Source organism: Mustela putorius, unplaced genomic scaffold (assembly GCF_011764305.1).
Source record: "Mustela putorius furo isolate JIRA1106 unplaced genomic scaffold, ASM1176430v1.1 tig00000589_pilon_pilon_pilon, whole genome shotgun sequence".
Classification (NCBI taxonomy): Eukaryota; Metazoa; Chordata; class Mammalia; order Carnivora; family Mustelidae; genus Mustela; species Mustela putorius.
Window position 1 is genome coordinate 5955110 of NW_025421425.1, and position 14650 is coordinate 5969759.

The window sequence follows — 14650 nt, forward strand, 5'->3', positions numbered from 1 at the left end:
AAACACTGAACACTCTCCCTTTGTCTCTCTGCAGCTAGGAGAAAGCCGGCACGCGGCGCCCGCCCCCGCCGGCCTCTGCACCCCACGCGGAGGCCGGCTGCTCTCTTCCTACCCTTGCCTCCTCCCGGTCTGTGGCTGTGCCATTCTGTCACACGGGGCGCTAATTAACACCAAGGACAGGATTTGTGCCATTGATTGGCGTTCGTTCGTAGCAGAGGCGTTCTTTTCATTCCCTTTGTCTCCACGCTGGCTTTTGTTCCCTCCTGGAATAACTCCAGGCCTCCCCCCTTCCTTCCCTCCTTCTCTCCCTGTGCTTGCCCCTCCCTCAGAGCAGGCCGGGGGAGGCGTGGGCATCCTTAGAAAGCGGCCCATCCTGGGCTCCGGGGCTTCTCCTGAGGAGGGTTCGCCTCCAGTGCTGGGTCCGTGAACAGCTCCAAGTAGAGTCGCCCTGACCCTCGTTTCTTTGTGTTTTTTTACTTTTGTCATTGTTTTGCTATGTAACATCCGAGGACGAGAGTGGGCAGTTTTCAAGAAATTACAGACTGGTCATGTAAAAACTAAAATTCAGTGCCATTCAGTTCTTGTAGCGCAGTGGTGGGGTGGGGTGGGGTGTCCTAAAATCAGATTAAAGTTTGGGACTGCAGCCCCTAAACCCTTTGTGTGCTTGGTAGTGGGTGGGAACAACGGGACTGCTACCCACACACCTTGGGCTTTTGGCCTCTTCCACTGTAGTTAACATTTTAATCCCAGTTCTCAAGTGCTTAGCTTTAAGTTAGAGCAGCATTTTGCCTTTGGTAGACATATTACTAAAATATAATTGTGAAAGAGATTCCTAACTGGTTAGGGCTTTTTGTTTTCTTTATTCTTTTTTTGAACCAAATGACCAGGGACCCTAAAATATAATGTACTAGATATTTGCTTTGTGGTTTGGTGGGGGGGGGGGGAAGCCATCCATTTCCTCATTCTCCATGGCTGTAACTCTTTCCGAACTAATACTCCGTGCCCCTAGAGGCCGGGGCTTCAGCTAACCTGCTGCGTAGAGGACATGAAGAGTGATACCGCTTGGCAAGCTCACTGCAGAACATTCCAAGGTTGGGTGTTTTTTTTTTCTTCTTAATTCTATGTAAAATTCAGTATACAGTTATGAAATGAGTTATGTGGCTCTATGAAAACATAAGTCTGCGTGGTTTATAGCATATTTTGGTTGGGTATGTTCTTAGGCAATTCATTTTCTAGAGTGTAGGAAAAAGGCTTTTGAATGTTGGCATTCTGGATCCAGTCTTAATTAAAAATAATAGATTTGTGTATGAATGAGGAGAACTCTGTTAGCGCCTGACACAAATCAGTCATGTAGTTTAAACCACTAACTACAGAATGTTCTTTTAAACCATTTTGCATGGGAGTATCTTTGTGTACCTCCCGCTTCATTTAGAGACATTTTCAACTTTAAGAAAATCTACAAATTGCCCCCTAAGAAAATCTTCGGTTTCTTCTGTAAGAAGGTAGGCTGATTTATTTCATTTTTTTTTTTTTTTACCAATAACTAATCAGACATTAACCAAAAACACTAACCTTCATCATGAAGAATACAGAACAAGTAAGCTTCCTTCAAATAAGGGTAGGTCTTTTCACTGCTAACACTTTGTGTTGAATTTCAGGAACGGTTATGCCCACAAGATAAACATTCATGTTTTTAGCAGTCTTTGAACCTCTGAAAGGCAGAATCAGACGAAGGGAATGTTATGTGAGCATCACAGAATTGTTTATTTCCCCCCAAATTAACTTTCTATTCCCTTAAATGATGATTATCTGTTCAGGGCAGTAATAAATGCTGTATTGCCCTGGGAATAGCTTCCCAAATGAAGAAATTAAGAATCAAGAACCCATTATTTTATCTCAGAGAAAAACCTCATTATCCCTAAATACTACACTAAATACTAAGTAATCTAGTAAACACACGGTATTTATGTTTGTAATAATCTTTCTTTGTGTAAGTGGTATTCATCTTAAGTAAGCTTGTGGAAAGAACAGCCATTTGACTTTTGGGGAACACAGAGGTTCTCAGCTTCTGAAAAAACCAAACAGATAGAGGAGCATTCAGAAGTTTTCCTGCTGCTGAGCTGTCAGCAGACCAGGGCCGAGGGCAGCATGCCCCAGGATGTCACTGATGGACCCCGTGGTGGTGCTGGGCAGCTGTACATGCACCACGTGCAGGGCCCTCTCCTGCAGACCCTCCACGGGAGCAGCCTGACCTGGAGCTTTACAGCTTCTGTTCACTGGTGTGGAGAGAGCAGTAGAACCTGGGGAGGGGTCGGAGGCCCCTCTGTGCCCAGGACTTCACATGGAGCTGCATGGTGGGGGCCAGTATGGGCAGTGGGGCCACTCAGTGGCTGGAGAACTTTCCAAGTGAGCGCCGAGGCTACACCACATTTCATTCTATTTCCCAGCCGATGTGTGCTGGAGAGCCACGTAGCTCATACATCAGGAGTGTGGGGACAGGCCAGAGGGTGTCAGAAAACTCTGGTAGACATAAATGTCTGCAGCTTGCAGGATTTGTGTGTGTGTTTCCAGTCTCGCTTTTATGCAGTTTTTCAAATAACTGTCTGTTCTTCCACCCAGCAAGGATATCTTTAAACATCTGCTTTTGTCCTTGTGTAAAAGTCAGGAATGAGCCCAAATACCCTGTCATCGCTGGCAAGATAGATCCTTGGGGATTTCTTTTCCCTTTGTGACACTTTAGGCTTTTGGTTGCAGGAAAGCCTGCTGTTCATCTCTCAGAAACATATATTTCCAGGGCTAACTTGCATAAGAGGCAAAGAAAATGTCCCTGTTATCCAGAGAAAACAGGAATATGGGCTAGAAGCTTTCTTCCAGGAAAGCCAGTGTTTGTCCCAGGCAGAGGGGGTTCACGAAGAAATATGCCGCAATATAAAAGTGGGCTTGAAAACGAAGACAAGAACTCTCTGACACTGTGGTTGAGTTTTGTAACAGTCTGGTTTTCCATGTGTGGATGTCTGCATCAGGTGAGCCGTCAGTCCACATGTGCCCAGTTCTCCGCCACCACCCTGGAAGCGGGGGGGAGTCGGACCAGCAAGGCACACCATAGCATTCCACCTTTACCATCACTACGCTGCCTCCTGCCAGTGTCCTGGTCTCAAGCTAGGACGGCTGCCTAGCTCACCTCTTCCTAGAAGCCAGCAGCCTGGGGATGAACTGTCACCAGCCACAGATCTACTTGTCCCTAGAGAATTCCTCATCCAGCCAATGAGCCAGAGCCTTTTTTGTTCAGGGCACGGATAACGCCATTCACTAGATTTGTGTTAAATTCCTAACACTGATCCAGACTAATCCAGCCTTTGTGTTTTCCACTATCAAAAATGACTCCTATGATTGCATTTCTGAGGTGTTTTCAAATTTCCCCTTTGGCAGTATGTTGATCTGATTAGCCAAGCAAAGGATTATGCCATCTGCTTTCATTTTTACTGAATTTCTTCAGGTTTCCTTATTGGAAATTCAACTGTTGAAATTCACGTGGAGAAAGATCTTTAAGATGAGATGCTTTTCCTGACTAGAAGTTCTGACAGGTTAGCATTCCCCTCCCAAGAATGAATTCAAGGGAAAATGATGCTTGCAGTTCTGCATTTGTTGAAACAGCCACATTTTCAAGTGATTGTGTAATCTTTTAAGGGTTTTCAGAAAGAGCACTTTGAGATTTCTCTAAGAGTCAAAAGAGCAAAACTTGCACGTGCAACTTCCATTTGCATGTCTGTCTGGTTAGATAGAGGTTACAAACCTTGTGTCTCTCATGTTCCACGTGCTCTGTGGTGGTGAGAAGCCACTCAGTTTTCATGGTGTGACTCCCTAAGCCCAGGAAAGGGACACTATGCTTTCTGTCCCCACTATCCATCTCTTTCAACCTCCACCAAGAGAAAGGTTGGAGAGATTGTTTCTCTTCCAGGCCAGTTGTTTCTAGTTGGGTCGGCAGTGTATGAACTGATGCCAGGATTACATTGTGTCCTTCCATTCAGGGGTCCCCTGAGGTGGGCTGCTAGTGAACACTAGTGTCAATTCGTGGACAGCGGCTGCACAGGAAATGGCGAATGTGCTGGTCATAGATGTACATTTTCTCAGGCAGCCAAGACCATGTGTTCTTCATTACAGTGCTATGCCGGACCTCTGGGTGAATCTAGGGATTATTTTAAAAAAGCAAAAAACAAACAACTTGGGAATTTAATCTTTCTCTTCATGTTTTCTGTGTTTACCTCATCTTTGAAAGCAAATACAGAGCCCACATTGTAGCATTAAGGACTCCCCTTGCAAATTTGCTTCTAATGTTCTTGCCACTTTTTTCACTCATCATCATTCTGCAAACTCTCGTGCTGCTTGGTACCTCTGCACAGCTTCTAAAAGCTTCTAACTTTTTAAAAATGAGTATTTCCTGTGTTAACGTGAATTTGTGTGACAGTTTCAAGCCAGAGTGAAGCCCGGGAAATGCAGGACACCGGACCATGGCGGGTGGAGGGCAGCAGGTAACTGACTGAGGCGGGGTGCCCGGGGTATGTCTCAGCCCCTGAGGTGTCATTACTGCTGCTGAATCACACACGAGATGAGTGAAACACAGTTAAGAGTGAGGTAACTAGAACGAAAAAGAAGTCAATCAAGAGAAATTTTCAGATACTTACAAATAGAATATAGACTTAAGTTTGGAAATACAAAAATACTTGCTCCAGTATACCGAACCACCAGAAGTATAACCGTATCCTGGGGCCAGTCAGTTTCCCCTTCGTTATGTGAAGCTCCCCCCAATAACACCCCAGACTCGTCTCTCTCGAGTCTCATTGTCGTAAATTAACACGCTTCACCTGTGGAGGTCATTGTAGTCACTGTGTGACACAAAGAGAGGATGCGATCCCTAGAAACGCATCTGGGGGAGTAATTTACTCATTAGCTCACTTTTTATGATCTTCAAGAGGATTTCTAGTACATTATGACCTTTTTATCCCCCCATTCCAAAAAGCTATTACCTTGATTCCAAAAAGCAGGGGATTAAAAGCCAGTTTGATAAGTATAGAGATGACATCATTTACTGTGAAAATTTCGCTCTGGAATATTTCAACCACCCAGTCAGCAACCATAAGCAAGCAACTTTTTCTTTGCTCCTTGATCAAATAAATTTTAGATCTGATTTTCCATACATTGTGACCTTCCTGGTATGGTACAACAATTTCCTAATTTAAACTGTGATTTGCTGCATTGAATTCTTGACAAGAGGTTTGAGAACCTGACGAAGACCAAATGCACCTGATTAAACGCTGCCCAGTCTGGTCAGAAACAGTCTGAGGGGATTTTTTTTAGATATGAGGTGCAGCTGCCCCAAAGTGTCCTTGGCTTATCTTCCTTTAGCACATAATCTGTCTCTAGCAATAGCTACTAAGTAAACATGGCTTCACGTCCTTATCACTAGAATCAGAAGTTAGCAGTTTGCCCTGGGAGGGCGCTGAGCTCCGAGCTGGGCTGATTCTGGTTAGAGGCTGGATCAAGACCTCACATGGCCTTGTCCACCGGACAGGGATTCTCAAGCACAGGAATGTGTGGAGAGAAAGTGGACAGAAAGATGGGAATATCTTCCTTCGAAATGAGCTACAGTTGTTCTGGGACACTCAGTGCAGGAGAATTTGAAATGTGAGATATTTCAATAACTGGTTATTGGAGAGTCTGCCAAGATTGAGAGTACACATCTGTGTGGGGGTCATGCGTCATTAGACGTCTGTCAGCGCCAGTCCCATGTGCGCGTGTTTGGAGGACATTATATGGGGTGAGGGGCGCATGTCTCTGCATATGGGCCGCGTGCGGTGAGGGGCTGCGGCCCCGGGGTGCCTCCCTTACCTCCACTTGCCTCCTTCTGCAAGTTCTGTTTGTGTGCACAGGTGGGGGTCCTGCCTCCTGTGTGTGTCAGACCGTGATTTTACAAAGACCGTGCTTGTTCCTGTCTTCCCAGCAGCCTGGGGAGGACTCACTGTCACTCCACCCTCAGAAAACTGAAGGACTTGAATGGTACCCAGCCCAAGACCTGGCGGGACAGGACTAGGCTCCGGCCCCGTGGGGTTTGAATGAATATGCATCCGGAGAGGACTTGTTTGAGGGTAAAGCAGGCTTAAACTCTGCAGAGACGGGGGGGGTGGGGGGGGACAGACAGCACACCCCTGCCTTCTTAGAGCCACGTGCCGTGGGGACAGAGAAGGAAGAAAGGCAGCAGGAGTGCCGCAAGGGGATGCCGGGGTGTCGTTGGAATGTTTTCCACTCCAGGGGCTGAAGTTCTTCGTTCTGTACCCGGGCGCGCTCAGCACTGTGGGATTATAAACATCCTGAGACGTCCTGCCGTTGTCGAGTAGGGACATGGCCTAAATGAAATGTGAAACTCCTTACTCTGCAGCAAGCAGGATATGATCCTTTCTCCTTTTCTCCTTACATTAAAAAAAAGTGCTTTATTAATCACAGATGTCCCAGAGTTAGTGCCTGAAACGAGAAGGCGATTCATCTTCCCCCGGTCTCGGTGTTCTGTGCGCTCACGGGGGCAACTCCTTCCTGCACTCCTGCCTTCCCTCCTTTCTTGAGCTTCTTCCCTTTTTGTAAGAAATCTAGTGTGCACGCTCTGTGAACTCTGACCTTAGCAAAGAAGCCGTCTATGTGGGCTTGGTTTCCCCCTCAAAATAAGGGGATAAACCTGAATTGATTTCCTCTCTTAGGCTTTAGGCAGGCCACAAATGGTTTTCTCGTGTACACAATCAAGGGCCTTTTTTAAAAGACTGCGATGGGCTGATAGCCTCTCCTTACACTGCTTTTTCTTCTTCATACAGGACAAGTTTTTTAAAAACAAATGGAAAGAAAATGAAGTAACCCACCTGGGCGCCTTCATAAATCCTTCATCTCAAAATGATTTTGAGGATGTCCTGGTCACCACATGAGGCTTGTGATTACCAAGATGATTACATTGAGTCCCCGTTTTCTGGGTGCTCATAGGACCATAAATACAGTGTAGCAGGAAGTTGTGTAGTACTGAGGAGTCTTGGAGAAAGTCACCTCTAGCATCCTACCTTTGTAAATAGCACTTTACAGTTTGTAAAGCTCATTCACCCCATTATTTCATACAATCCTATGATAGCCCCGTGAGATGAGGAAATCCAGATGCCAGAATGTTGGCCTGGGGTCATGGCTGTTGAGTAGGAGAGCCAGACTTGGACTGAGACCCTTTGGCGAGTCTAGAATTCCTTCTGTCACATAATTGATCCTCCCTCTGACCTTTGAATTGGTGGAGTTTCCCTAAAAAGAGGAATGACATCCCCAAACCAGACACGATGTGACTGGAGCCATTCTGGGGGCTGGGAAGGCCGGGGATGGGGTGAGAAAGCAGCAGTACTGAGCATTGGGTCTTTTTCTATTCCAAGAAGTTAGGAGTTGAGGGGAAGGCAAGAGACACCAATGAAGGTGGAAACAGGAACAGACACGGTTTCTCTGAGTGACAAATGAGTTTCCATTCTATTTCTCAGGTCGGTTCACTCCTGAACCCTCTTTCAGTCCCCTGGCCCCCACCAGGACAGCAGCCTCTCTACCTTGTGAGGAAGCATCACATAGAGCAGATCGTTACGAGAATAGCCTCAGTCCACTCTGAAGTAACCGTCTTGTTGAGTAAGTGATTTACAGACTCGTGAACTTGGCCAAAACTAGATGTTACTTGGAGCTCCCCTTACAGCTAAGGAGGATATATGCCACCAAGTCAGGACATGACCATTCATTGCGGTCAGCTTAAGTTATCAGGCAATATACTTAGTCGGGGAGCTAGCCCATTACCGGCAGTAGCCTTGCTCTCCCAACCATTTGTCATTTATTCAGCATATACTTAACTTACTCATCGCCAAGGATGTGCTAGACATCCTGCCGGCAGCTGGGCACATAGTTGTAAACACACCAGACTTAGCGCCCACAACATGAAGCCTGGAGTCTGAAGTCACAGTTGGCTTCCTGTCTTGACAGGTACCCAGCTGGGAAAGTACCGGCAGAAGATGCTTATACAGAGCTGGGGCCATAGGGCCTCCACCTGCAGATGACTTGTGTCACTGGCCTGAGCCGTCCTCGCTCTAATCCAGAGCAGGTGGACTTTTGGAGAAAGGGGGCCTGGCCACACAGTGCTTACTTATACCTGGGCAGGACACTTACGACTCTGCATATCACAGACACCAGGAACTCCCCTGGGAAAGTCACCTATGTGCAGACAAGTAATTTAAGGTCTTCCCAAGGAGACTTTTAAGCTCTGTGTTTGTTTTGTGACTTACCCTTACCTGGTGCCCAATAGCTTTAGAGACCTTAATTCCACTAGGTACCATTAGGACATGTTTAATTTCAGATTTGCAGCAGAGCAGTTGGTCTAGTGGTTAAAGTCTCTTCTTCACTTAAAAAAAAAAAAAAAAGCTCTTTATTTCATTCTATTAATGAGTATACTAGGTTTAAATAATTTTTAAGTTTTTAAATTTCTGATTTACGCATTATTTTGCAATCCAGTGAAGACCATAAAATGGGCTGTTAGCATCCATTGATTTGGGCAAAGAAGTTTGTGTATTATAAAACAACAATTTGTTGTTTTTCTCAAAGAGTATCAAACCAGTGAAGAATTGAGCATTAATTACTATTAAAGACTGAAGTGGACAGAGAAGGAATTCATCTATTTTGCTTTTGGTTTTGGTCATTTTTTTTATTGCTAATCACCAGAATTAGGACCGACATGTCAGACCTGCACTAGACAAAGTATCTGCTAATCCTAGAGACAGATGAAGAAAATTTCCCTCTACCTTTACACACTCCTGAAATGACATTGTTTTCCGAAGTAAAATGTAAAACTCAACGACATTGTGTAGGGGAGGCAGACTGGCCCAGTCAGTAGAGCGTGTGACTCTTGACCTCTGGGTTGTGAATTCAGGCCCCTCGTGGGTACTCAGATTACTTAAAAACAACAACAACTAAAACAATGCACTTAAAATTCAATACAGTTTTCTTCTTAGTTTGTAATTACTCCTAGATTTTTCTAAGGTCTGAATATTCCAGTAAAGTGAAACAGTATCATTAAGTGGTTTGATAAACAGCACCTCAGGAAGAGAACTGCTCTCCCCTTCAGAACTGCATTCATCACAGGTGAACTTTGGCCTTGCGCAGCTCTTTCTCTTTCCTGGGTCTGGGAGGGTACATCCAGGCCACGGCCATGTTTATCTTCCCTGACCTGCCAGATAAAGAGGAGCTCTGCTTTGAACCTACTTCCAGTGCAAAGAACCAAGCCCAGTGCAGCTGAGCCCACAGAGAGAAGCTAGAAAACGCCATCTCCTGTTGTTCTTTCTGAACCATTCTTACGACCAACCGTCAGCTCCTCTCTGAGCAAGGCTAGAATGTCCTGGGCGCGATCCTTTTTAGGCCAGTCCGGTTGCACAAAGCGTTCCTGATGCCTCCTGAGGCCTGCTGGGTCTGGTGACCGGAGGAGAGGTCCTTATGCTTCAGGGGACTGTCCTGCGTTCCCACCCACCATGCTCTCGTCCACTTCCTGGTGGCCCTGTGGCTTTGGTGGACAGAGCCTGTCAGAATTCCAGTGGGCGTCTAGGAATCCTCCTAAGATTCACGTGGTGTGCTCACTGCCCTCATGCCACATTCCCTCCAGTTCTCACTTCTGGGCACGGAACGCAGGTGAGGTTCTTAACGTGGGCTCAGGTCATGCTCCCTGTTACTCGTCATGGGCAAGGATTCTGCTTAGGAAAGTGAAGACCCGGCATTGATTCGGTCGTATTGCAGCAAGTGGGCCTCAATCTCTTTCCTGCCCCCTTGGCTCACCCAAGGCGCAGCTCGTCAGAGGTTGGCCAGCCCAGGATGTGTCCAGCTGTGTGCCACCTCCACAGCCCTTTGTTCGGTGTCATTATCCAGCGGGACAAATATACATCAAAGACATGATTGTCCTTCAAATCTGGGTGATGATTCAGCTTCCTCTACATCTTGAGGCTGGGATTTCTGATGTTTCTGTTTGATATGTAGTAGGTGCCTACTGTATGCCAGGCACCGTGGCAGGCCTGGGGAATACCTCACATAACAGCCGACGAGGCCCCTGCCTTCGTGGAACTGCCGTTCTCGTGAGCTGCCTACGTGAGTTACTCGAGCCTAGCTCGTTCGAAGGCCGCTTCCGTGCTCCCTCGTCATGAAACCTTCTGTGATCCTTCCACTCGGTTCCCCTTCTTCTCAGCCTCCCTCAGGATTTGTACTCGCTTACATTGTGTGTCATATTCTGGCCTAATAGTTATGTGGTCCTAGAAAGCACTATATGGTGGACACCATGGGTGAAGGAAGGTTTTATTCCTCTGTGTTCAGTGGCAGGTAAGGGCTTGGCTCTGGATCCCAGCACAGTAAATGGCTGAGAAACGTCACCTGCTGTGGCTAGCACAGATTCTTGCTGAGAGCTGGAACTTAAAACAGCTTAACTTAGTTATCATTTGGTACATAGATTACCCAGACCTTCCCCTTCTTTTTGTCTTTCTTGTCCCTCCACAAGAGTTCCTGAGGCACTGTTTCCCTGTTTGCCCTTCATCCTAAATCCGCACCTGAGGAGGTTTCTAGGAAGTCCTCACAGTGTGTGCGTGTTGCCACCTTAATGGTTTCATGCTCTTCTTCCTCTCCAGACAGTACCTAAGGAAAGGGGAGTGACATGGAAGGCTGGCAGGGACTCTCATGTTAAAATAAAGTTAAAGAAACGAGTGGGTATATGTACACACATTCATATGTGTATATATACACACAGATGAAAAAAAAAAAAGATTTTTACTCTTTAACAAAATGCTACATCTGTATTGACTGGTCTTGAAACCAAAGTCTGGTTCTGAGAAAATGTATATTTTTAAGAATGAGTGATCCTGCTTGAAATGTGTCATCTGTTTATGGAAGATTGTACCCTCTACCCACGCAAGGCTTCGCCCAGGGCAGGCATGGGACAGCAGTGAGACCTGGATCTGCCGTCTCATTCTGGTGTCTGGAGCATAAGTGGGAAACTGCTGTTGACTCTCCTACATATAATCACAGGATTGGGGGGATTAGCGCTCCTGCTTTGTAACCACAGTGAACGATGGTCTCCGGTGCCACAGACGTGGATAAAGGGAACACAGGGGTCTGTAGGATAGGATCTTCTCAAAGATTAATTTTAATATTTTTAAGGCCTCAAAAGATTTAAGAAAATAACAAGCATAGCGATGATCTCATTCCATTTCTTGAAGTGTAAAGTGTTTTATTCCATTCCACTATAGTGACACCCTAGAGTCAAGTGCTCAGGAAAGGGCCAGGCAGTGTCCAAGATCACCAGGTTTCTATTTGTAAAGTAAAACCTCATAACTGCATGGATTTGGTGAGCACCACAGTTTCCTAAGCTTTTCTTCTTTTTTTCTTTCTCCTAAAGAATCAGCACTTCAGGGTTGACTAGATTTTGAGATCCAGTAAAAAGATTTGTTTGGATATATTTTCTGTAAAGCATTCTGGTTATTTGAGGACGGCTTCCCCTCACATTTCTTTTAAAAATGTGTTATTGTTTTTGTTCATTGCTGCTGACATTTACCTCCATGCAAAGTCACTGAAAGGCTGAGAGCAAAGACACCCCCCACCCCCCCACACCAGCATATTTCCAGAGTCTGGCCACAGGCTGGGTCTCCCCCAAGCCAGCCAGGCCTTATCCCTTCCACAGTCGCTGACTTTGCCGTGACGCAGCTTTCCAGATGGGTGTCATTTGTCCCAAAGTCTGACGGGGTCAAATCCATCCTGATCTGGGTGCGTGCGCACACACACTGGCTTACGGAGCTGTTCTTGTGTTCAGACTATACATTCATCTGTCACAATTCGTTTTTAATTTCCTTTAAAGTCCTCTTTTGTAGCTTTTGTTTATCAAGAAAGTGGATGAAAATAATTTTAAAATTCTGTCTTCTGACCCCTGTGATGTCTTAAGTGATGACATATTCAGTCTGTGTGACAAGGACACTGGTGTTCAGCATTGGTGACTTGGGGTGTGGGGAGGGAACGGTGCATCTTGAGAAGAGTGTCACTGGGAGCGACTCACGTTTGGGACACTTTGAAAGGCGTGTGCGTGTGAGCGTGGCGTCCGCCCCGCAGGGAAGTGGGCGGCCACAGCGGAGGCGGCCGCGTGTCCTGCGCGCCGCGCCGGGCTCCACTGCGACAGCGGGTCGGCAAGAGGGCGCCGCCAGGACGGTGGGAGGGTTTCCTGGAGGGCGGTTCTGTCAAACCTGCCATGTCTCTCTTGTCCTTCAGACTCGTTGTCTGTTTCCAGTAACGATGCCAGCCCGCCGGCATCCGTGGCTTCTCTCCAGCCCCACATGATGGGGGCCCAGAGCTCCCCGGGCCCCAAACGGCCAGGAAACACGCTGCGCAAGTGGCTGACGAGCCCGGTGCGGCGGCTGAGCAGCGGCAAGGCCGACGGGCACGTGAAGAAGCTCGCGCACAAGCACAAGAAGAGCAGGGAGGTCCGCAAGAGCGCCGACGCCGGCTCGCAGAAGGACTCGGACGACAGCGCGGCCACCCCGCAGGACGAGACCGTGGAAGAGGTCAGAGCCCGGCCAGGCTTGAGCCCGCTTCACTGGGCAGGGCCACCCCCCGGGGTTGCTCGGGAAGTCGTAGGAAGGGTTGTGTCTCACTGGGCCCCTGGGACTGGCTGCTCCTTAAATCCCTTGGTGGCAAACTTGGATTCGGTGGGGACAAGCTGTCCTGGTAGCAGCTCCGCCCTAACATGGTCGGGCCCCTGGTGGCTTCTGAGAAAGAACTCAAGAGGACCGTGAGCCTCCCCCCGCCCAGGTATGGGCTCCCCCAGGCCTGCTCCAGGAGGAAGGGGACACTGCTGCGTGGTCCTTCTGTCCACCCACCACAGACAAGCCAGGAGGCGCCCTTGGGTGCTGCAGAAGGTCTGAGCAGCCCCTAAACGGCAGGGGCAGCACTGTGTGGGGAAGCACCCACTTCAGACATGGAAGGCCAGGAGGAGCGTGTGCGCCTCCCTCCTCCCCCAGAGTCATACGTCAGTCACATCTGTCCTCAGTAGAGAACACCCAGTGAATTTAGTTCGCTAACCACTGGATTATTTCCATGTCATTCCAGATGAATGTCTATCGGTCAGCCAGGAATTTTTTTAATTTCCTTTTTGTTTGGGGTGGAGAGCTTTAAACATACTGAAGGAACAGAACCCCTTCATGATCCCCAGGCTGGTTCTGGCCGGCTGGCGGTGTCCGTGAGGGACCCTTAGAGTTTTTAACTGAGATCACCCCCAGCCCTGCCTGCCGAGCTCCCTCAAAAAGAAAAAAACAGAGTGGATAAGATATGTGTCCTTTAATTTTTTTTGGAGACGTGCGTTTTCTACTGTTTTTTTCCTGGGCCTGTTTTGCCCTGGGTTTTCACTAGAGTATATGGTTTATTATGTTCTCATCTGTCTGTTTTCTACATCTGTGTCCTCTTAGTAGAAATAAAACAGACAATTTTTCTAAAATGAAAACAGAGGAAAATTGAGGTGAGACTAAATTCAGATTCTCCCAATGCATTTAGTTATATTATTCCTTATGCCATTTTAATTCCAGTGAATTTTATTCTAGCAATTTACCAAAAATGAAAGTAGACCAAAGGAACTGAACTGACAGGAAAGTTACTACTGGTTCAGAGTTTTAAACTGATCTGGGGTGGGGGGTAAGGTGGGTTGAAGATGAGAGGTGTTCAAAGCCTAATGGGTAATGTTGGCAGGCCCCTTCAGAAGACACATGCGGCGGACCTTCCATTATCCAAGTTGGCAGGCGAGGTAGTTGGCTTGCAGGAAGGGCATGAGCAGTTACTGTCAGGGTGGAAAGAGTTTGCGTTTGATTTGGGATCTCCATTGCTGTCCTGGCTGTACTTTCCCAGTTAACCCTTTTAGGGTTCATTTCTGTGAGCTGACGTTTACAGTTGGGCCTAGAATATAATGAGCAAATGTTGGTTTGATTTCAGAGAGGCCGGAATGAGGGCCTGAGCAGTGGCACCCTCTCCAAGTCTTCATCGTCGGGCATGCAGAGCTGCGGAGAAGAAGAAGGGGAGGAGGGGGCCGATGCTGTGCCTCTCCCACCGCCCATGGCCATCCAGCAGCATAGCCTACTCCAGCCGGATTCGCAGGACGACAAGGTGAGGGGCCCGTGTCACTGCAACCTAGCCTCGTGGCTGCAGCTGGCAGCTCTGGGGCTGTGAACAAGCACCTGGAAAATGTGCATTTCTCCCCAAAAGTATGAAGAACAAAGCCGATTTAGACCAGGCAGTAGGCCGACGTGTAGTTTCTCACATGGGTACTTAAAAGCATTTTTAATAATGCTTTAGTAACTGTTACTTTGAAAGTAACTGTATTTTCCGTTTACTGCGCCACCCGGGGTCCCTGAGAGAGGAGTCCGAGAAGTCACGCGCAGTCTTGGTGACGGCATCCCTACGTGAACGTTAGGCCATCCTGCTCTCCCTTCAGGGTGTTTTTGCACACGAGCATTGTTTCCAATGGGATACTACTGCTATCTAGTCCCTCTGTCCAGCATGCCTGATGTTAGCGTTTCGGATCAGCTGGGATGTGGGGATAGGT

The 14650-nt window shown here is 47.4% G+C and overlaps 1 protein-coding gene across 4 annotated transcripts in view; it reads left to right on the forward strand.

The window, feature by feature from the left end:
• TRIO (trio Rho guanine nucleotide exchange factor) overlaps positions 1–14650 on the forward strand; it is a 224991-nt gene that overhangs the window by 171421 nt on the left and 38920 nt on the right. For all 4 annotated transcript variants that reach the window (XM_013060766.1, XM_013060767.2, XM_045082027.1 and 1 more), the window contains 2 exons: positions 12331–12623; positions 14041–14211. In XM_013060766.1, coding sequence (XP_012916220.1) covers positions 12331–12623; positions 14041–14211 — 464 coding nt within the window. The remainder of the gene's footprint in view (positions 1–12330; positions 12624–14040; positions 14212–14650) is intronic.